General features: G+C 31.0%; 1 protein-coding gene across 31 annotated transcripts in view; it reads right to left on the reverse strand.

The window, feature by feature from the left end:
• The window catches only part of LOC127731065 (ATP-dependent translocase ABCB1-like), an 85468-nt gene that overhangs the window by 54951 nt on the left and 5230 nt on the right, over positions 1–25287 (reverse strand). For 5 of the 31 annotated variants that reach the window (XM_052239874.1, XM_052239875.1, XM_052239873.1 and 2 more), the window contains exons 3-11: positions 23245–23292; positions 21732–21773; positions 19788–19811; positions 16904–17061; positions 16342–16565; positions 8982–9094; positions 6738–6909; positions 3607–3778; positions 2765–2889 (exon numbers count right to left, since the gene is read on the reverse strand). In XM_052239874.1, the coding sequence (XP_052095834.1) occupies positions 2765–2889; positions 3607–3778; positions 6738–6909; positions 8982–9094; positions 16342–16565; positions 16904–17061; positions 19788–19811; positions 21732–21773; positions 23245–23292 (1078 nt within the window). Of the gene's footprint in view, positions 1–2764; positions 2890–3606; positions 3779–6737; positions 6910–8981; positions 9095–13411; positions 13430–13960; positions 13984–14084; positions 14108–14145; positions 14169–14206; positions 14230–14267; positions 14286–14450; positions 14474–14938; positions 14957–15182; positions 15206–15304; positions 15323–15365; positions 15384–15548; positions 15572–15731; positions 15755–15792; positions 15816–16097; positions 16116–16280; positions 16304–16341; positions 16566–16903; positions 17062–19787; positions 19812–21731; positions 21774–23244; positions 23293–25287 lie in introns of those variants that run through there. The other 26 variants (XM_052239885.1, XM_052239884.1, XM_052239880.1 and 23 more) reach the window with 25 other exon arrangements.

Below are 25287 nucleotides of genomic sequence, written 5' to 3' on the forward strand. Positions count from 1 at the left end.
TTAGGAGTAATATCTTAAAATACAGTTTTAATGGTCATAAATGACTTGGCATTTTGTAAGTGAGAATTTCACATTTACTAATTTAAATGGTTGCACATGACTGATGAATGTTTCAATACTTAGATGACTTTGAAGCCTTATAAAATTAATTAATCTAACATAATTAAAAAGTAGCTGTTTTGTTCTGTGGTCATTATCTATTCATGCAAGACATTCATGAAATCTATAAATAGAATAAAACCAGAGGCTCCAAGGAGCCTGTTTCGCTTACCTGGCAATAATGTATAAAATTGATACAATGCATCATTTGATTTTTTTCAGATAGCTTTTGCCGAAACAGCAAAAAATGGGTAAAAAAACATCATTCAAGGCCAATAACTCTTATCAGAAGAGGACTGATGATTTTGGTCATGTTGACTTATTTGTAGATCTTATTTTGCTGATCATTTTGGCTTTCGGTTTTTTTGTTCTATCTTCTGAAGTTACACAAAAATTGGTAAATCAATTAAGAGCAACAACTTCTATTACTCATAATAAGTGAGTAACAACAAAAAATCAAATTTTTTTCAAGCAGTTTCTGAACCATGAAAATGAGGTCAAGGACAATGTCATAAGACAGATGTAAACTTCATAACATAAGGCATCTGCATACAAGGTATGAAGCATCCAGGTCATCTACCTTCTTAAATATATAAAGCATAATATAAATAATTTCTGCCATCACCAGATTGTAATCCCTTATGTCTCACATTCTTCAACTCAATGAGTCCTTAAACATCTATCCATGATATTCACTATCTTGTCCATTAAAAATGAAATTTATTTGTATTTTATCTTTATGGTAGCCCAAACTACAACTGGTGTATCAGGTCTATACAAACTTTCCTAATTAAACCTAATTCAAATTTACTCTCTAGAAAGTTTTTGCATAAAAGTTTTCAATCCATTACTAATGGTGGAAATAAATGGTCTTATAAATTACAATTTTTAGCATTTAAAGAGATGTATAATATAATTTTCAAAATATCTTTTGGTTTGTCCTCAGGAAGTTAAAATCCTTAAATAAACATTCTTATGTAACTTTGCCTTTCATTTGCTTTTTATTGTTACCAATAAACATTCTTTTAAGAGGTAGAAACAAGGTAAAACAAGGGAAGTAACTCAAAATTTATATTGCCAAATGTGTTTCAAATACACAGACTATTTATAACCTCAGGCTAAGGCTGAGGTAACAGACATTATTTGACAGTATGTTTGATACCCAAGCTGTCAATTAAAGCCACTAAATTGTCCTAATTTCCTGAATGTTGTTGCTACATATTACCTTCATCAGTGACAAATATCAATATCAGAAAATGACATTGATGGTACATTTGTATAACAAAAATTCGTAAGGGTTCCGCGGAACCCAGTGTCTCGCCTACTTTTGCTGTTAATCGCAGGCTCAACAAAAATGAGGAAAACAATTAATAAAAATATTCCTCTCTATACTATCTTTTGATTGTAAGTAGCTTCTGTCCAAGTTTGGTAAAAATCCAGGATAGTTTATGAATCTAATAAATGTTTTAAAAACTTAAAGTGCAGACTGTATGTAATGTTAACTGGAAGAAAAACTAAGTCCATTTATAAGTAAAATACGGAAAAAATGGATTTTTTTTTTACTTTTTTACAAAATTTACTTCTGGATACTATCTTTTGATCATAAACAAGCTTCTTTCCAAGTTTGGTAGAAATCCAGGATAGTTTAAGAAAGTTATTAAAATTTCAAAAACTTTAACCACAGAGTGAATGTAATGTTTCATGGCAGAAAAACTAAGTCCATTTATAAGTAAAATACGGAAAAAATGGAATTTTTTTTTTACAAAATTTACTTCTGGATACTTTCTTTTGATCATAAACAAGCTTCTTTCCAAGTTTGGTAGAAATCCAGGATAGTTTAAGAAAGTTATTAAAATTTCAAAAACTTTAACCACAGAGTGAATGTAATGTTTCTTGGCAGAAAAACTAAGTCCATTTATAAGTAAAATACGGAAAAAATGGAATTTTTTTTTTACAAAATTTACTTTTGAATATTATCTTATGATCATAAACAAGCTTCTGTCCAAGTTTGGTAGAAATCCAGGATAGTTTAAGAAAGTTATTAAAATTTCAAAAACTTTAACCACAGAGTGAATGTAATGTTTCTTGGCAGAAAAACTAAGTCCATTTATAAGTAAAATACGGAAAAAATGGAAATTTTTTTTTTACAAAATTTACTTTTGAATATTATCTTATGATCATAAACAAGCTTCTGTCCAAGTTTGGTAGAAATCCAGGATAGTGTAAGAAAGTTATTAAAATTTCAAAAACTTTAACCACAGAGTGAATATTTGTGGACGCCGCCGACGACAACGACGACGACGCCGACGGAATGTAGGATCGCTATGTCTCGCTTTTTCGACAAAAGTCGAAGGCTCGACAAAAATGAAGACCGAAGCTTTCTCCGTTAAAATGTCAAAAAGCAGATGATTTGAATTTTGAACAGGAGGGCTTGAAAATCAGATTTTGTCTCCCTCCAGAAGAATCACATATATGAGACATATTTTCTTAACTTAATCCCCTGATGATCATTGTGGTCAAGTTTGGTTCCATTTGGCCTATTTTTTCAGAGGAGAACATTTTTCTAAAAAATAATGGACGAGAGACATTGGACGACTGAAGATGCAGTAAGCCAAGTGATGAGAAAAGTTTGCATGGCCCTTTCAGTCACGTGAGCTATTAATACCTTTGGCATTCCTTTTTCTGTCCACCAAAACTGACCACAGTTCTAATAGAACTAAATACTTCTTCTGCAATCGCCCCTGCTTTAGCATAGGCTTCAGATTCTTTCGAAGACATGTCTGCTACAAGCTGTTGATATAAACAAGTCATGAAAGTATTAATAATTGATTGATTTATAGCTGTTTAACACCAATACAGAGTACATAGGGAAAGCTGAGACAAGAGTATCTTTCTATTAAGATTATTATCAGATCAGGGGATTAGCAGGATTCTGCAGGTGAGGATTAGATTTGTATCAGGGCATCACATTTTTTGCCTTGTTTGCAATGCATTTATATTATTTAAAATCTTCATCCTGGACAGACATCCAAATTTACAGGTTTTCTATATATATATTCACAAAAGGTTTATCCAACGCAATCATAGGTTTGAACATTGTTTTCAATTTAGACTTGTTTATATTTTTTCGTTTGGGCTTGTATTATATTTTCCTTTTAGTCAAATGCGTGTTTGTTAAAATATACGTTTTTCACTTTTTTGGTCTTTTGGAAAATGTTGTTTGTGCTGTATTTAGACCCCTCTACCAAGAAATTTGTTTGCATGCACATGTATAAAAATTGCGTTTTTATCCAATGCAATCATAGGTTTGAACGTTGTTTTCAATTTAGACATGTTTATATTCACAAAAGCACGTACTTATCTTAGTTACCGAAACCATAAATTTTATTTGCATATAAGCTTGAATGATTTTTCAGGGAACATTAAAGCAAAAATCAATGAAATTCTAAAGATTTATTCATAAAATAACTGGGTTCTGCCACCTTATTCATTACAGAAGATTTTTACCTTATTCATTACAAATCCTGTAATAGCTAATAATGGACTGATGGCCAATATAACCAAGGTAAGTTTCCATCCATAAATGAATCCAATGATAAATCCAGTCAGGAAACCAGATGTCCATTGTAGACAGGAACCCATCTTGTCACCAATACCTTCATGAATCTTATTGATATCACTGAAAAACAAAATTCATTCTGTCTTTATCTACTATTTATGACAACATGTGCATGAACCTTAGATGAATCACAAAAAAATAAAAATAGAAAGTTTGTTCTTGATAAATGAAATAGCAGGGCGTCATCATAGTTTTAAAACATTTCAAATTGGATTTGAAAGTTCGAAAAGTGTCAAAATTAGTCCTGAAACTCCATGAAAATTCAAAACTAGAACTTGCTTCATGTCTTGCACAACATCAAGAAAATTGCAGAGAGGGTCAGTTTCAAACTAAACTTTACAACAAAAGATATAATTCAAATTTTTCCATTGGGAACTTTCCATTTTTTTGTAGCAACATTCTAGGAGTATCGGCAGTATATATGTAACACCTCAGAAACACATCTTTTTCCTCAAACATGTCCAATTCCCAAAACTTGTCCATATGATGTCACTTTATGCCCAAAAATGTCTATATTGTGTAGGACAGCGAAATATGTAGGTTTTTAATATTTTAACTATTACTTCTTTCTTGTCAACATTTTCTACGACTACCATTAAGATTTTTATAGGGGGGAATTCTTTGTTAAAATACAATTGCATGTATTTTAAGTATATCTTTTCTGTGACTCCTCTAGCTATCTCTGTAATTTGATGAGGTCTCCATTTTGGGATTTTATTCTTGTAATTCAGTAACTCTTTTAATCACTGCAACTTTACCCAAACTACAGAACCTTGGATAGCGGTTTTGTTTTTTTGTTTTTGGACTCATACAAAAGCTTTATGTGTTTAATTGAGTCCCTTATGTCTTCTGTAGACATATTATATTAGACGTCGTAGATGACATATTAGAAAGGCTGCTCTAGACATATTATATTACACGTCATAGAGGACACATTAGAAAGGCTGCTGTTGACATATTAAATTAAAGAACCTTAGTGAGCGTGCTCACATACCCCACGTCCCCACATTGTCATTGGAGAAGAAGTGTAAGAAAAAAAAAATTGTATAAGAAAAAAAAATTGAATCATAATATCCTGTCAATATGCACTTCTACATAGTATGTCCTTATTATCTACAAAGTTTCATGACAAACTGTTGTGTGGTTTCAGAGGAGTTGCGATGACAAACTGTTGCAGAAGTACATTGATGCAAATAAGTTCAAAGGGGCGTAACTCCTAGAAAAAGAATTGAATCGTAATTTCCTGTCAATATGCACATCTAAATAGTATGTCCTTATTATCTAAAACGATTTCATGAAATTCTGTTGTGTGGTTTCAGAGGAGTTGCGATGACAAACTGTTGCAGTAGTACATTGAAGCAAATAAGTTCAAAGGGGCATAACTCCTAGAAAAAAAATTGAATCATAATTTCCTGTCGATATGCACATCTACATAGTATGTCCTTATTATCTAAAAAGGTTTCATGAAATTCTGTTGTGTGGTTTCAGAGGAGTTGCGATGACAAACTGTTGCAGTAGTACATTGAAGCAAATAAGTTCAACGGGCGTAACTCCTAGAAAGAAAATTGAATCGTAATTTCCTGTCGATATGCACAACTACATAGTATGTCCTTATTATCTAAAAAGGTTTCATGAAATTCTGTTGTGTGGTTTCAGAGGAGTTGAGATGACAAGAAAATGGACAGACGGACGGACAGACGGACAGACAGACAGACAGACAGACGGGTCAAAAACATTATACCCTCCGCAACTTCGTTGTGTGGGGTATAGTTAGACGTCATAGAGGACATATTAGAAAGACTGCTGTAGACATATTATATTAGACGTCATAGAGGACATATTAGAAAGGCTGCTGTAGACAAATTAAATTAGACGTCATAGAGGACATATATAAGAAAGGCTGCTGTTGACATATTAAATTAGACGTCATAGAGGATATATTAGAAAAACTGCTGTAGACATATTAAATTAGACGTCATAGAGGACATATTAGAAAGGCTGCTGTAGACAAATTATATTAGACGTCTAAGAGGACATATTAGAAAGGCTGCTGTAGACATATTAAATTAGACGTCATAGAGGACATATTAGAAAGGCTACTGTAGACAAATTATATTAGACGTCATAGAGGACATATTAGAAAGGCTGTTGTAGATAAATTATATTAGACGTCATAGAGGACATATTAGAAAGGCTGCTGTAGGTATATTAAACTATTACTTCTTCCTTGTCAACATTTTCTACGACTACCATTAAGATTTTTATAGTGGGGAATTCTTTGTTAAAATCGGTGGGGTTCATATTGCTCAATATTTTGTGTAGTACTTTGTACACTTCTTTTGTTTTACTTTTGACCATATTGTTTTTTTTGTCACTTTTTTAGAGAACTATTTTGAGTGAAAAAATATTTTGATGTATTAGCTTGGTGCAAAACAACATGAAGCTTGGTTCCAAATTTCAGAATGCCTTGACTTGAAGTTGCTGAAAAAATTGCAACGTAAATTTTATTCATGGTCATTATGTGTAAGCAGCTGTGAGTGGGAAGACATAACTATTCATTTAACAGGCAGTGGATGAGCGTTGAATCTCAAAATGTATCACACTTTAAAGCATGCTCACATGAAGCTTGATACTAAAATTCTGATTTGTATTTCCTAAAAAAGTGCAATCATAACATTTTGTGACGAACTGAAGGAGCAGGGGTATAATTAAATGGTTACAACATTTTGTTCAAATAAACAAGGAATATATTCTGTGGATACATTTATGTATATGGTATATCAATTTTCATAGATTTCTTACGGAGAGGAAAAACCACAAATTTGAATGTCTGACAAAATACACATTTTTAGTTACTTTGATATGTGCAAATGATGAAACCAGAAAATTAAGTACACTCAAATATTTGTTTTCCAACCACAAAAATTGATGCCAAAGAAAATAAATGAATCCATCGTTCATGATATATCTATACCACATTTTCTGCAGTAACATAAAATTCTTTATTGAAGTTTCTTACTCTGATAAACGAGTGTTGAGTTCTCCTGTCTCATGTGTATCAAACCATCCAATCTCTTGTCTCAGTACATTCCGTAAAAACATGTCCCTTATTCTGTGAGCTTGTCTCTCTGCTGCAACAGCCCAAAAACTGACCTGAACATAGCCACACACCATTACACCACCAGCTATGGCTAAAAAACATCAATCAAATAAACTGTCAATTAAAATATTAAAACTAATTCCTAAAGAAGTAAGATTGTTTCATACATTGGTGGACGGTAAACTTGTCTGATACAGGAGTTCTACTAAATCTTATGATATCTGGGATAAGATTATAGATGTTAATATGCACCAAAGTCAAAGAATATGAAAAGTAGGCACTTTTGATATAAATCTAATAGTAAAAACACAGGCATCACAAAATGAAGAAGAGGTCAAACTCACCCTCATTATGGTATAATAACATTTGAAAATCAAGATAAATCTAAATCAAAAAGTATCTTAAATATTATCTTTGTTGTAAAACTTAACATAGTTTCTTCATAATTTTAAAAGCAATGAAGTGCCTCAAGTGTGAATTATAGATTTTATTTAAGATACATAAACATGAAATACAAAAATATCCCTAAGTACATGTAGTTCCTAAAAAATGTCTAGACATGAACACCTACATGGACCATAAAGGTAGGTCTTAACTCATTTTTGAGATATATCTTGACATGAAAAAAAAGGACCCTAGAGTAAATTCTAACTCCTTCTTGAGATATGTCTGGACATGAACACCATCATATACCATAATACTAAAATAGTCAACGATAGTCATAAGTTGTGATGAGGAATTATGGAAACCGTAATATTTTTTAATAAAATACGTGCCAACAGACATCAAGCTACCAACAATCAATCAAAATTTTGTAAATATACAGTAAAACCTGTATAAACCGGCCGGCTATGGGACTATGAAAAAGGGCCGGTTTGGACAGTGGGTCAGTTTATTAATGTTTCTGTTATTGACTTGTGACGTCAGATAATTTGCATGTAAAAGTTCTGTCTCATTGTAAATTGTAAACTTATAAATACCATAATAATCTATTTATCAAAAGTTTTGCCATGATTTGTGTGAAAATATTGTGACATGAACATTACAAGTGTTCCCTGCCTTTCACCATTTAACTATGCACGATCGTTGTTTTGAGTCTTCGTATTCATTGGTTTTAGAAATTTCAGAAATTGGTTGTCCCATGAATTGAAAAAATTTATAACATTTTGAATTTTTTTTAACATATTCTCGTGTGTCAAATCGCCCACAGTAGCATCAGTCTCTGACTCATCATCTCATTTTTAAATAAGGTTTGAATTTTTGAATATTTTAACCTCGAGCATCACCGAAGAGACATTTATTGTCGAAATGCGCCTCTTGTGCAGAAAAATTGGTACTGTAATGTTATTATCACTTTTACTTTGAGTTCATTGTTTTTATTTGCATCAGAATCCTTGTGTTGTTTGAATTGTTCAACGATAGTTTCTTATTACTTCTATCGTTCATTTCCTATGTTGCTGATTTAAAGGCAAGAATTTTATCAAATGAAATTTCATTGTAATCGAAACATTGTCGTACAATGTACAATACCCCCATAAACATGACAATGGAATGCCGTCAACATCGTCTTCTTCATAATCAGGGTCATTGGTTTTGAGGTTCACAGCAGGGAACCCAGCATTTGACAGGTAATAACTAATGTAATTAAGAGTATTGGGACTGCATACTTATAAAGGAATTTGGAATACACAGGGTCCCGTTTACAGGTGGTATTTTTACAAAGACTTTGAAGGAGAAACAATGGGACTTCAATTTTCAGCTGGAATGGACAGGAAACCGGTTTATTCAGAGTCCGATTTACCAAGGTTTGACTGTAGAAAAAATCCCAGTGAAGTAAATAGAGTAATATAAAAATAAGGAGATGAGGTATGATTGCCAATGAGACAACTATCCACCAAAGTTAAAAAAAAGTGGATGTAAGCAATTATAGGCAACCGTACGGCCTTCAACAATGAGAAAAACCCATACCGTATAGTAGGCCCCGACATGAAAAACATGATACAATTCAGTTGAGAAAACTAACGGCCTAATTTATAACAAAACAATTAAGGAAAAAGAAATATGACAGACATGAAATGACGACAACCACTGAACTACAGGCTCCTGACTTGGGACAGGCACATAAGGAAAAAGACAATTATGTATTATCAATATAAAGTTTACCTATGTAATATATTGCAAATTTTTTCATTTCATCCAGGAGTTGATCTTGGACATTAAGCCAATTCCAGTCAATAGTATAGTTCACTTGTGCTTGAATTGCTGTGCGGTTATTACTGCAAAATAATCAGTATTTTATTAAATCATGCATTCAATATTACAACCATGTTATTATAAAGAGGTATTGCAACATATTGGGGTATAAATATTGGGTATAAATATGGCCATATAATATACTACTCTCATCAAAAACATACCTACCATCACCTGTACATTTATACAATTTAGTCTTAGGTTCAGTTATTCTAAAAAGCTGTCAAAACATTACTCTGTGTCCATAAAATAAATGTAATTGGCTAATAATATCAGGCGGATACCAAGTTGAAATGAAACAAAAGAAATGGAACTCTTTGTTAGAGAAGGTAAAAAAGTCAAATTGGTATATTTGAATTGTTTAAATCTGTTTCTATGGGCATTAAAAGTTTAATAAAGGTGAATAGTTTAGGATTTTATGCATCTTATATACATGTTTTTACTTAAATTATAGTATGGAAATATTTGTAATCTTTTAAATTATAGACAAATTTTCATAAAACAGTCGATTGTGGTAGGTGCAAATACAAGTGGATCTTTTTAGTGCATAAGCATAAATTCAGCCGAAAAAAATTCCACAGAAAGATAATAGATTGATCTTTTTAAAGCATTAATTTGCATCTCTGCCCCCAGCGACAGTTTTTTTGGAAAAAATCCCTAAGATGGGCAATAATTTCATCGAAAAGAGAAAGTCGAGTGCACCTTTTTATGTTCGAGCGTGTTTGAGTTGACCAATCTATCTTGAAAACTTTAAAGCAAATATATTTGATACATCATCTCGCTTCAGATTCTATTATTACAGGTTGATTTAATAACCTTAAAAATTCACAGTACTAAAAAATGAAATATATGGGTCAAGTGAAATACCTTTCTTATGAGTCATAACAACAGAGTAGGTGTGTTCAAATAACAAATTTTTACTAAAAGTACCACTGGTAGACCTATTTGGCAAAAACATGCTATTTTTGGAAAATCTCTGTTGTACGTGTCGAATCTCCGATAAAGAAGATTGTGCTTGTCATCCGGAGATTTACTGTGTCGACGGGAATTAGCCGTTTGTCCGATAAAACTGGTGTGTATTGAGTCATCAATAGAACTAGAGATGCGTGAGCGACGGTTATAAATAGATCGTTGTAATGTGGTACAAATATATAAAATGTTGACAGAATCTGTTAAAAACAAAGTAACTATATTCGTTTTAGATAAATAGTGTTTTCGAAAATATGTTATATAATTTACCTGTAAATTTAGACCGAAACAGATTATATATATCTCTGGTTAAGATGATTACTTTTTAATTAAAAAAGATATTAATAAAGAACTATAAAACTCGATGTTGCTTTGAGTATTAATTATTTTCATATAAAGCTATCTCAGGGACCAAATATACCGGTTTGTCCAAGGCCGTAGATCATATATATTTTATTTGCAATTAGGAAGTTTTAATACTATTTGGTTTACCTGTGTGGTCCATTAGATAATAACAAGTTGTGAATTGTAGTCCGATTTTGAAAGTTCATTTGGACACTATTTTATATTCATAATATATAAATCAGTTCAATCTTCATTTATTATTTTACTAATCAACTGTGGTTATACAGTTTAATCATTGCATAAGATGATTTTTTGTTTGTAAATAATGTTTTCAACTTGATTATTTCCAAATTCAAATTGCTACAAGTGTAGGATTAAATATTGTCCGCCATGAAATTATGTCCACTGTACATTTTTTCACAGTAAATTGTGTCCACGGACATAATGTTATAATGAAATTATGTCAGATTTAATGGACACTTTTTCACATGCAGCATCGAACACATTTAAATATACCTTTTCTGTAAAAAGGGTCCGTGTGGACACTTTTTCACAGGACACTTTTATGGCTCACATGAGAATCGTTTATTGGAACAAAAATAAACGATCTGTTTATTTTGTACAGGTGTCAACATTGAATAAAGGTATAAATTTCTGACGGCCAGGGGAAAGTTATAACCTTTGTTAAATTGAAATCCAGGGTCAACTGGTATAGCATTATTTTGGTAACACAGACCTGTCGTTGCATAATATATATATCTACACACAATGCAGAGCATGCAAACTCATGCGTTGTATTTTGGACAAAAAAGTTCCATTTAAAAGATATGAAAGTTGCATACATGTATACCTCAATGCACGTCTTGTAAACTAATGTGTTACATTTTGGAAAAATAAAGAAGTTTTTATTTTAAAGATTGGAAGGTTATTTCACATGTATAAAAGTTCTTTTGATCATTATTTTTTGACATTTTTTTTCAATTATTTTTAAGAGTGCGATCTTAAAACTAATCTCGTTGAGAACATGTATGGAATATTTGCCACAGGAAGTTAAGCAACTAACAATCAATCATCTTAAAATTAACAAATATGTGGATCTTTTTTGTGCATAAGCATAAATTTCACTATTCTATCTTGAAAACGCATAAAGCAAAAATATTTGATACAACATCTCACTTCAGATTCTATTATTTATATATATTTAGGCTACAGGTTGATTTAATAACATTAAAAATTCACAGTACTAAAAAATGAAATATATAGATCAAGTGAAATACCTTTCTAATGAGTCATAACAACAGAGTAGGTGTGTTTGAATAACAAATTTTTACTAAAAGTATGTATATACTTGACGACAGACTTTAAAAGTGGATCTTAAAAATGTAAAACTTCAAAAATACTTCATTTTTTTTGTGTGTTATCTAGGGTTATTAATCTTCAACCTCTGAAAATTTTTAGTCTGCCCTTCCACGAAATATTTAATTAGAATTGTAATGGGGAGATAATTTTGATGAAGTAGAATCCTGACTGATATCTTTGTTTTTTGTATCTACCATTGCTTCAAAATAAGAGTTTTGTATGGTTAAGAGAAAGTGATCACTAACCAAATCAATTCTTCCCCCCCCCCCACCACCCCCCCCCCCCCCCCCCCCCCCCCCCCCCCCCCCCCCCCCCCCCCCCACCACCACCACCACCACCACCACCACCCTGGTAACCACATATTTACATTTAGTTAAAATTTATTGACAGGGTACGGTTAAACTTTCAAAGGCTTAAAATGACTTCAAACTTGTTGCAATTCATAATCTGTCAAAGTACATTTTATCTTTCCTGCAAGGAGCGAAAATTACGCAATGAGAAGAATATCAGACACTCTTTCAATCAAACAAAGTGAATAATTTCACATTGGCATTTGCTATTGTGAATATTTACCCAATACTGTACTCTTTATGAATATGAGTTAAGGATTGTTCTAAATTAAACCAAAAAAGCAACTGTGGAATATATTTTAACAGTTTACTGTGATGTGATTCAGTGTATTAGTGTACTATATTGTATGACTTCCAGAATAGCTCATATTTTCACATGCTTTTTGTAATATCACAACATGATTTTCTTAAAAGTTGTTATTGGCTTTGAACTAGCTTTAAGTAACTGTGAGTACTCTCAGATATGTACTTTGTGTCTATTGTATTTTAGTTACTTTTTTTTTCTTTTTTTTGCTTTGTATAAAACTGACAAGTTAAGCCCATGTCAACTGATTTCTATTATTTGTTTTATGTTGTGCTGTTACACCACTGTCCCTGGTTAGGGGAGGGATGGCACCTCCACATTCTGTATGTGCCTGTCCCAAGTCAGGAGCCTGCAATTCAGTGGTTGTTGTTTGTTACTGTATATTATATATGTTTTTGTTTATTGTTGTGTACATTAATCTGGCCTTTAGTTTTCTTGTTTGAAATGTTTTACATTTTTCATTTCAGGGCCTTTTATAGTTTGCTATGTAGTATGAGTTTTGTTCATTGTTGTAGGCTGTTCACTGACCTATAGTTGCTAACCTCCATGATCATTTGGTCACTGGTGGAGAGAAGTCTCATTGGCAATCATACCTCTTCTCTTGATTTTTATAATGACATGATTTCTCATTGCTAGAGGTTGGCAGCTACTAGGAATAGGAGTTCTCAAGAACTTTTTTCAATGTATATCCTATATACAGTTACTTACTTCAGTAATAAAGGATTGTCATAAACTTGTGTGTATGTATATCCTATATACAGTTACTTACTTCAGTAATAAAGGATTGTCATAAACATGTGTGTATGTATATCCTATATACAGTTACTTACTTCAGTAATAAAGGATTGTCATAAACATGTGTGTATGTATATCCTATATACAGTTACTTACTTCAGTAATAAAGGATTGTCATAAACATGTGTGTATGTATATCCTATATACAGTTACTTACTTCAGTAATAAAGGATTGTCATAAACATGTGTGTATGTATATCCTATATACAGTTACTTACTTCAGTAATAAAGGATTGTCATAAACATGTGGGTATGTATATCCTATATACGGTTACTTACTTCAGTAATAAAGGATTGTCATAAACATGTGTGTATGTATATCCTATATACAGTTACTTACTTCAGTAGTAAAGGATTGTCATAAACTTGTGTGTATGTATATCCTATATACAGTTACTTACTTCAGTAATAAAGGATTGTCATAAACTTGTGTGTATGTATATCCTATATACAGCTACTTACTTCAGTAATAAAGGATTGTCATAAACTTGTGTGTATGTATATCCTATATACAGTTACTTACTTCAGTAATAAAGGATTGTCATAAACTTGTTTGTATGTATATCCTATATACAGTTACTTACTTCAGTAATAAAGGATTGTCATAAACTTGTTGGTATGTATATCCTATATACAGTTACTTACTTCAGTAATAAAGGATTGTCATAAACTTGTGTGTATGTATATCCTATATACAGTTACTTACTTCAGTAATAAAGGATTGTCATAAACATGTTGGTATGTATATCCTATATACAGTTACTTACTTCAGTAATAAAGGATTGTCATAAACTTGTGTGTATGTATATTCTATATACGGTTACTTACTTCAGTAATAAAGGATTGTCATAAACTTGTGTGTATGTATATCCTATATATACAGTTACTTACTTCAGTAATAAAGGATTGTCATAAACTTGTGTGTATGTATATCCTATATACGGTTACTTACTTCAGTAATAAAGGATTGTCATAAACTTGTGGGTATGTATATCCTATATACGGTTACTTACTTCAGTAATAAAGGATTGTCATAAACTTGTATGTATGTATATCCTATATACAGTTACTTACTTCAGTAATAAAGGATTGTCATAAACATGTGGGTATGTATATCCTATATACGGTTACTTACTTCAGTAATAAAGGATTGTCATAAACTTGTGGGTATGTATATCCTATATACAGTTACTTACTTCAGTAATAAAGGATTGTCATAAACATGTTTGTATGTATATCCTATATACAGTTACTTACTTCAGTAATAAAGGATTGTCATAAACTTGTATGTATGTATATCCTATATACAGTTACTTACTTCAGTAATAAAGGATTGTCATAAACTTGTGGGTATGTATATCCTATATACAGTTACTTACTTCAGTAATAAAGGATTGTCATAAACATGTTTGTATGTATATCCTATATACAGTTACTTACTTCAGTAATAAAGAATTGTCATAAACATGTGGGTATGTATATCCTATATACGGTTACTTACTTCAATAATAAAGGATTGTCATAAACATGTGGGTATGTATATCCTATATACAGTTACTTACTTCAATAATAAAGGATTGTCATAAACTTGTTTGTATGTATATCCTATATACGGTTACTTACTTCAGTAATAAAGGATTGTCATAAACTTGTTGGTATGTATATCCTATATACAGTTACTTACTTCAGTATTAAAGGATTGTCATAAACTTGTGTGTATGTGTATCCTATATACAGTTACTTACTTCAGTAATAAAGGATTGTCATAAACATGTTTGTATGTATATCCTATATACAGTTACTTACTTCAGTAATAAAGGATTGTCATAAACATGTTTGTATGTATATCCTATATACAGTTACTTACTTCAGTAATAAAGGATTGTCATAAACATGTGTGTATGTATATCCTATATACAGTTACTTACTTCAGTAATAAAGGATTGTCATAAACATGTTTGTATGTATATCCTATATACAGTTACTTACTTCAGTAATAAAGGATTGTCATAAACTTGTATGTATGTATATCCTATATACAGTTACTTACTTCAGTATTAAAGGATTGTCATAAACTTGTGGGTATGTATATCCTATATACAGTTACTTACTTCAGTAATAAAGGATTGTCATAAACATGTTTGTATGTATATCCTATATACAGTTACTTACTTCAGTAATAAAGGATTGTCATAAACATGTGGGTATGTATATCCTATATACAGTTACTTACTTCAGTAATAAAGGATTGTCATAAACTTGTGGGTATGTATATCCTATATACAGTTACTTACTTCAGTAATAAAGGATTGTCATAAACATGTTTGTATGTATATCCTATATACAGTTACTTACTTCAGTAATAAAGGATTGTCATAAACTTGTATGTATGTATATCCTATATACAGTTACATACTTCAGTAATAAAGGATTGTCATAAACTTGTGGGTATGTATATCCTATATACAGTTACTTACTTCAGTAATAAAGGATTGTCATAAACATGTTTGTATGTATATCCTATATACAGTTACTTACTTCAGTAATAAAGGATTGTCATAAACTTGTATGTATGTATATCCTATATACAGTTACTTACTTCAGTAATAAAGGATTGTCATAAACTTGTGGGTATGTATATCCTATATACAGCTACTTACTTCAGTAATAAAGGATTGTCATAAACATGTGTGTATGTATATCCTATATACAGTTACTTACTTCAGTAATAAAGAATTGTCATAAACATGTGGGTATGTATATCCTATATACGGTTACTTACTTCAGTAATAAAGGATTGTCATAAACTTGTGTGTATGTATATCCTATATACAGTTACTTACTTCAGTAATACAGGATTGTCATAAACTTGTGTGTATGTATATCCTATATACAGTTACTTACTTCAGTAATAAAGGATTGTCATAAACATGTTTGTATGTATATCCTATATACAGTTACTTACTTCAGTAATAAAGAATTGTCATAAACATGTGGGTATGTATATCCTATATACGGTTACTTACTTCAGTAATAAAGGATTGTCATAAACATGTTTGTATGTATATCCTATATACAGTTACTTACTTCAGTAATAAAGGATTGTCATAAACTTGTGTGTATGTGTATCCTATATACAGTTACTTACTTCAGTAATAAAGGATTGTCAAAAACTTGTTGGTATGTATATCCAAGTGTTGGTAAATAGCTTCTTATGTCATTCATTAATTGTTCAAACATCCCAGATTCTACAAACAAATCTGTCATATCTCCAAACACAATGATCATAGCTGGTAATGCTGCTCCGTGGGCCAAGGCAAAGATTGATCCAAAAATCATAAGTAATTTGTCTACACATGTGGAGAATTTAAACTGCAAAATACAAATAAAATCTCTTCATTTCCAAAAATGTGTTCAGTTTAAGTTCACTTTTTAATAAATCTTCAGATTCAAAACCTGTTCCCTGTCATTGGTAAGATATTTAATCAGTTTGAAAATTCACCTTTTCCAATCTTAAGCATTCTTGGTAAAATTGTCACATTATACCTCCTAAATGAAGCTTTGAAATGTGACATCTAACCATGTGTTTACAACTTTCTAATTCTTGGAACTGAAAACAAGTTATAAGCATTTTATTTATGGAAAATACCAACATACACTACAACCATGACAACTGGAACCCAACGAATGTTACATTGTGTTTCACTTACTACTTCAAAAAAGCCGACCATTTTTTCTGGTTCTTTCTTCTCTTTATCTTTCTCTTTATCATCTTTGTCACTTTTCGCTGTAGGAGACACTCGTCCATTTTTAAAGTTGACTTTGTCTGGATCTGCAGTGGATGTTGGTCTTGTATCAATATCTGGATCTATAGATCAAATCAATCTGAACCTTACTATACACTGAATAAAGGCTTAAATATATATTACAGGGACATGATCTATAGATCAAATCAGACTGAACCTTACTATACACTGAATAAAGGCTTAAATATATATTACAGGGACATGATCTATAGATCAAATCAATCTGAACCTTACTATACACTGAATAAAGGCTTAAATATATATCACAGGGACATGATTTATATATCAAATCAATCGGAACATTACTATACCCTCAAAAAAGGCTTAAATATATATTACAGGGACATAGTTTCTCTAATTATAAAATATCAAATTAACAGTATGTCTGCTATCTGGTAAGCAGATTCTGCTCAACATGTGACACCCATTGGGTTGCTCATGTCAAGTACATATTTGGAGACAATTCTCATTGGGTGATGTCACAATGGATAAAAAGAGTGAATAATTTTGGCAACTACAAGTGGTACTCAGTGGCACAGATGTTCCATAAGGGTCGCCCAAATCATTTCCAAAGGGAAAATAACTTTTATGAAGTCTTGCCTATATCAAATGTTATGATCACTTTATTTTCCCGCTGCTCAGCACTACTACATTGAATTAAAGAAATGGCAGAATATGAAACTTGTGATAAAGTTTTCTTGCTTTTCCATAAGTAATATCCCTAGTAGAACTGTTGGAGTAACAAACTGTTAACACAAAGATATGTCTAGCCTTTTTTGTTATTTTGATAGTAAAATGCAAATGTTGAAATCAAAATAGCAATACTTTAACATTTGTAAGTTATGCAAAATATTCAAAGTCACTGAACCTTGACTGAGTAGTCGGGGTCAAATAATCTCTCCATGGAAATAAGATGTGCCAATGAAAATACAACTGCATACCAAATATCATTGACCTACCACTAGTGGTTCCCCATAAACTCGACCTTATCACAAACTAATACATTGTTGACATCGCCGTCGGAAACAGCATACCTATGTCCCGCTTTTTGACTCCGTCAAGGTGAGAAAAAAAGCATTCTTATAATATTGACTTGGACTAGCAACTAAAAGGAGCGTGTATCTCTTGTCCTGCTAAAGAATAACTGTCATGACAATTAATAAAAAAATATTCTAAACAATTCAGTTTATCATGGTTTCTTTCAATTTCAGTTGATTATTCATGAAAAATGTGTGTCATCAACCCTCATCTTTAAGAGGGATAGCTAATGTATCATTTTTCTAAAGCTTGATTTAACTTTGTTCTTTACAGGCTTTTTCTAATTCATATTTTCATACATCAACTGTTCATTAAGATGACATCACAAATCTCAGTTCTGTTTAAATATAGCTCAATTCTAAAGTTTATTACGAATTGTCTATGGTGATATGCTAATGAATGTGTTATTTTTATCTAGAAAATTTATTCGATTAGTGCTGCTGAAATACATTTTAACAGATGCTAAAACAAACTATAGTGTAAACACAGCAAACTTAGCAATTAATGTAACTATTTGTTTATAGAATACTTCAAATACCAAGGTAGTGTAGAGAGGAAGTGTAGACTTCAAATACCAAGGTAGTATAGAGAGGAAGTGTAGAAACATGGTTAACATCAATTTATTTCCTTTATTTTCTTAAGTTGCTGAACCAAATACCTGAGATATGATATCTTGCACAGGTAAATGAATACCCCTATCTGCCGTTTAAATTCTGAGGATTTAAAAGCATTTTTTGAAAGGATCCTCAAAAGTCTAGTTATTCCTCCAATTAGATTTTAAAATTAAATTATGATTTGCCAGTATTTCTATTCTTTCTTTTGTTTTAATCATTTTCTTTATCAAAGCACAAGAATTTAAATGATTTTTGTTTGCTCAATTCACTGTTACTTAGTAGTGACATATAGATCAATGATTGATATCTACTGTCAACCACTAATGTATGTGTTTAGACATGAGATATAACCTGTTAACATTCACTCTGGACTGATACAAAATTGAAAAGTTTAAATTAAATTCTTTGACTATACATAACTTCGATATGAATTTTCTATTTACATACAACCTTAAATATGAAAGTAATATTCTTGTTTTCTACTTATAAATTTGTTAACTACTTTGTAAGGAAACTTTGCCTATTGCTTTGTTTTCTACTAAAATAAGAATATTGAGGTGATGTCATCTTCATGTGGGTATAGCCAATGAGACAGTAACCTATTAACATAAAAAACAAAAATTTTTAAGAGTTATAGGTATATTTGTAATACATTAGAAAGTACACTCCTTTAGCCATAAATTTACAAAAATAAGCTTCAAGGATTTCTAGCCAAGTCAATATCATTAATTTGGTCAAATTAAAAATATACTTGAATGCTTATTTGAAATGATCATGACTAGCCACTATATATCATCTTCAAAACTGCAGATGTGTCTTAAACAGCAGAAGAGGCTATTTATGGTGAAAAAGCAAAGCCACAGTCCAATACTGTTAGTTAACTGTTTCACATAATTCTAAACTCTATTGATCAGTTTTGTCAATTTCTCGCTCCTCAATCTACAAATGACTGAGGACAAGTTAGTGTAAGATGCTAAACTCAACAGCTTGCTCGTCTGAATGAAAGAAAAGCTACAAGAGGAAGAAAGTTTGGATTATGGTTATCCATATCAGAGTGTAAAGAGTTCACTGCAAGTGTTAAAAGCAGTTTAAACACAGGAAAACAAACTACAGCTTCTGGCTTAGGTTAGTATTACCTGACAGAAACTCTTTTTTCTTCACTGAAACACGAAGATTATATATAGACCAAACATTAAAAGCAGGTATATATATGTAGACCAAACATTAAAAGCAGGTATATATGTGTAGACCAAACCAAAGACCGGTTAAAAATTCATTGTATTGGAACAAAATTCTAACTTGATCTATAACTTGTCATGGTGTAAACTATATAACAAATATCAAGTCAATATCTTCAAGCATGACGAAAAAAAGTGTGGAAACTGATTATTTAAGTGAATTTTTTAAGTCCAAGGACCATAGCTCTGCACAAAATCATCAGACATGAACAAAATTCGAACTTGATCTGTAACTTGTCATGATAAAACTATATACCAATTTTTAAATCAATATCGTGAAGCATGACGAAAAAAAGTGTGGAAAACTGATTATTTGATTGAATTTTCTAAGTCCAAGGACCATTACTTTGCACAAAATCATCAGACCGGAACAAAATTCAAACTTGAACTGTAATTTGTCATGATAAAACTATATACCAATTTTCAAATCAATATCTTCAAGAATGACGAAAAAAGTGTGGAAAACTGATTATTTTAGTGAATTTTCAAGTCAAATGACCATAACTCTGCACAAAATCATCAGACCATAACAAAATTCGAACTTGATCTGTAACTTATCATGATAAAACAATGCACCAAATATCAAATCAATATCTTCAAGCATGAAGAAAAAAAAAGTGTGGAAAACTGATTTGCCGGCCTGACGGATGGACAGACGGAGGGACCGAGTGCAAACCTAAAGTCCCCTTCGACTTCGTCGGTAGGGGACTGAATGAAAACATCCCATTGTTGCATATTTTTTTAAAGTATCTTTTTTATATGGGTCATATTAATAAAATGTTCAATAAAATCTTATGAAATGTGCATGTCGTCTTACTGATCATGTGCATAGAAAGTAGGCTCGACTACATAAGCATTATTGACCCTTGAATGTCTAAGCAAACATTAATAATATACTCAAGAAATAATTTATTATAGACACTATAATAAAATCATGTGTAATGCAAGCAAAAATTATTGACTTGTATGGTAGTAAGTCCAGGAATGCAACAAAAGTATGAAAGGTCAATATATGAAAGGTCAATATTGAGGAAATTAGTTCAAATGGTCAGTGACTGGTCTTCTTGGGGGATCGAGAGTAATGTTATAATTAATAATACAAATCTTACACAATTATACAAACAATATACATTAACCAACATGGACTATATATTTTGCATTTTTTTTCAATTGAAAATAAAATTGAGCTTAAAAATTTTCTTTTTTTAAATGAACATCCTTGTAAAGGAAGATACATGCATATTACAATTAAACAGTGATGAAGGGTCATTGAATGTTAAAATGTTAGTACAATGTAGCAGGTTAATATCTAAACATTGGAAAATTCTCTTCCTTGAATTTCACTGCAGTTGAAATGAGACTGAATGACAGATATGAGATTGAGAATTTCTTATTAATATCCTTAACATAATAGTTGAACTTCTCAAGATAAAATTGTTCACTCAGAATCTAAAGGACTATGGGAAATTTCATTGTTCATCCACAAATATTAGAACAACATTTCATCATTGGTTGAATTTCCATTGTTCATACCCAAATATTAGAACAACATTACATCATTGGTTGAATTTCCATTGTTCATACCCAAATATTAGAACAACTTTACATCATTGGTTGAATTTCCATTGTTTTGGACGTTGTTGGTCAATCACTGCATTTTGGTGTACGCTTTTGAAAATATTACCCAAAATGCATTAGATTCTAAAATGGTGAATTGTACATCATTTTGTGGGACTGTGTAATTTTATTTTTCTGTCTAAAGGAATCAAAGAAACTTGAAGGTTGACCAATGTTAACTGACAACTACAGTGAAGTTTAAGTAAGGGATTAACTGATATTTACCTGGTATCCCATTAGCACCATTCTGTTGTAACTGACCATTTCCTGTCATGCAAAAATATCATGCACTATTACCATGGCAACATCAACAAAACATATAAGCATAGCTAATTTAGTAAAAGTGATTGATGAAAAATTATGGTTAAGAAAAAAGATTTTTTTTTTGTCCAGAAAATAATGTATGTTTCTACAGATTTCAAAATATATTTAAAAAATGGTTTGGACAACTATACACAAGTCATGTGATCAAATAGAAATGAGACAATAACCAAATACAATAAAAAAAATAGTGTATATCTGAAGATCAATTTACAATCCTGTTTTTAATAAATAGGGATGATTTAAGTCTCCCTTTATAAGCTTTAGCAGAATCATTGTTGGACCAAGTTAATTTGGCCCTTTATAAGCTTTAGCAGAATCATTGTTGGACCAAGTTAATTTGGTACCCTTTGTGTCAACTATTATATTTAAGAAAGCAAACTCATGTTGGCAAACAATTAAGCTTTGTCAGCAAGTTTTTATCACATTTCACAGTAAAGACCTGAGGTCTGAAGAAATTTAATCACTTTATTATACATTGGAAAAAATCTCAATCAAATTTAAGAAAGGAACTAATGGATCTGTAATGGTTGAAACTTTTATGGTTGAAACTTTTATGGTTGAAACTTTTATCCATTCTGATCAAGCATAGAATATATATATTCTGTATGAATTCTAACACTAAAACTTAGTCCATTATCTGACCAGTCAATCTAGTTGACATTTGTATAAAATAGAAAAATCTCTGAACTAGAACAACTGAACAAGAAGTATGTATGGAGAGATAAATGTAATAAAATATAATCTTATAATATATCAGCAGTCTGTTACTCAATTGGATTAGTTACAATGCTTATGGTTAGTAAGGTCTTCAATGCATGTAATATTCTAGAAAGTTTTAGGGCTTTGGTTGAAACTTATTTTGGATGAAACCGGAAGGAGGAATTTATTTTACAAAACACTACAGGTTACATGTACTATTTTACAAAACACTACAGGTTACATGTACTTATTTTTACCTCCAATTTTCTATTGACCCAACAATCACCTTACTATAAGCCAGACTTGCACTTTGTGCTACCTAGTATATGAATAAAATACTAATTGAATCAAAGATGTGTGGCAGATAAGATGTGATTAGACATTTGGATGGGAAAATATATTTTAGCAATTCCCTTTGTGGAATAGAATCTGTTAATAGCTATTTAAAAGTAAAGAAACATGAAATGAATTATAAGAAACTGAAGAACTACTGTATACTGGTCAGTAAATAGTGCAGCTATAATGAAAATGAAAAATGTTGGTTAGTATAATGATAACTGTGTGGTGGACATTATAACCATCTGTACTAGAGAAATAAACAAAAGTCAGAGCTACATCTATCTCCTGTTTCCATAATAGAAAATGGAAGAACATATACTTGTAGAAATAATTGTGAACAGAAATGAGAGCTACAGAACACTGGTATTATATTTACCTCCTGGTGGATGCCAGTCTGCTCCATTGAGCAATTGGCCTTGTCCAGCTATCATGCAAAAAATATCATGCATTACCATGTAACATAAACAAGCACAAACACATTAATGTGGAAATTAAGATGCATTTCAATGACAACATTAATAAACATGAACTACACAATTCAGGAAAAGAACATAGGCTACAAAATATAACTGTGACATAAGGACTCATACATGTACATACAGCTTTGCATGTTACAGCAAATGGTGTGTGGGGAAGATTTTTCAATCACAACTAAATGTACAAGTGATCAAGCAAAACTTTTTAAAAATAAAGTTCACGAACAATATTTTGGGATGGGTATAAAGCAAAAATAAAATCTTTCAAAATCTTATTATCAGATGAATATTTTAATATTATGTAGTGGACATGTTTTGTGTGTGTGACAACTGAATTACAAACAGCAGGTATACTGAAATCACATAAATATGTGAATTTCAAGTGAAAAATAATAAATTTACATGAATAAAATTATTCAGACTATAGTCTAGACGATTATGCCTTTTTATGGTATTCATGATATTAATTAAACACACTGATGTACAGTCATCACAGTGCTGTTTTCTTGCAACAAATTCCTTTCTCTATATATATATAAATTGCTTCCGTTTTGTTCATTTAAGAGTTCATCACTCCTTTTTGGTGCATGTTCCATATATTAGACAGGTCTAGTTAATACCCCTGCCATCCAGTCTGTCCTTATAAGGAAACATTATATCACATCTAATTATAGACTATGAATTCAATATAACATGTGTATGCACTATATCTCTGACTTGTTTATTCTCCTCCAGAGGTGATTTACAAGACTAAATTTAGGAATGATATAACACTTCTTAAAAATCTGAGGATTGACAAGGGGATATTATTGTCATCCAACAATGACCTTTTTTTACCTGAACAATAAAAAAAATTTCTGATGACATTCCAAAGTTAAATTTCCTTTAAAGGAAACATTAACAAAAATTAAATCACCTGTGAGATCTGACCCAAAATCATTTTTTACCTACAAATATAGAATAAATCAATTTCAACTGAACTAATAAGGTAAAACTAACGGAAATCCTCTGATATGAGCAATATATTTATTGCTGGAACTAACAACCATAAGTAATGGTTGCAGAAAACATGGAGAAAATCAATAATATCAAATATGTACTTTTTCAGAGGAGTGCCTGTTCATGTGTATAAATTAATGTTTAGTATTGAGAGTCCGAATATTTCCTGTTATAAATTTTGCTTGTGCAGATGAAAACCTAACAAAACATTAACAGCTGCACAGAAATTATACTTGTAAATTTAAACATTTTTCCAAAAAAGTTTTTATGGTTTGAAATATTTAATTTACTGATATTATGATTTACAAACTACCCATTAAACTGCTGTATGAAAGCTTTACTTATTACTGTAAATACAGGTTTGACACTAATCTCTTGAAGTGGTCATTTTTTATTCATTTTCATGTACATGAGTATACACTTTTAATAATATCTTTACTACTGCAGATGTTTGACCAGACTAATAATTGAAAAAAAATGTATTTCTCAATTGGTCAGTAGACATTGATAATCTTTAAATTCATCTAGGTATTATAAAAGTATTATTTAAAGTAGCAAGCTACAAATAATAAAATGTTTAAACAGAATTAGGGGAGTCTATTTAAACTGGCTACAATACTTCAATGTGTAGTCCATTCTACAATGATCATTCTTCAGAAAGATTTATTTAAACTGGCTACAAGCTTTCGGTGTGAAGTCCATGCTACAGCGAACATTCTTCTTTCATAGGGTCTGTACATAACCTACAGTCTGTCTATAATAAGTGCTTACTTTAGGGTCTCTTGTGTTAAGCATGTGATTTTATTCAATCAATAAGCAAATATACAAATAAGATGTCAATTTTTTAAAACATAAATAAAATTAAAGGAGTGAAAAGAAAAATATAAAATAAATGAATTTTCTCCATATTTGCATTTTGTATTAATATTCAAGAAAATGTCTGT

This window comes from Mytilus californianus, unplaced genomic scaffold, assembly GCF_021869535.1.
Source record: "Mytilus californianus isolate M0D057914Y unplaced genomic scaffold, xbMytCali1.0.p SCAF_2, whole genome shotgun sequence".
Lineage (NCBI taxonomy): Eukaryota > Metazoa > Mollusca > Bivalvia > Mytilida > Mytilidae > Mytilus > Mytilus californianus.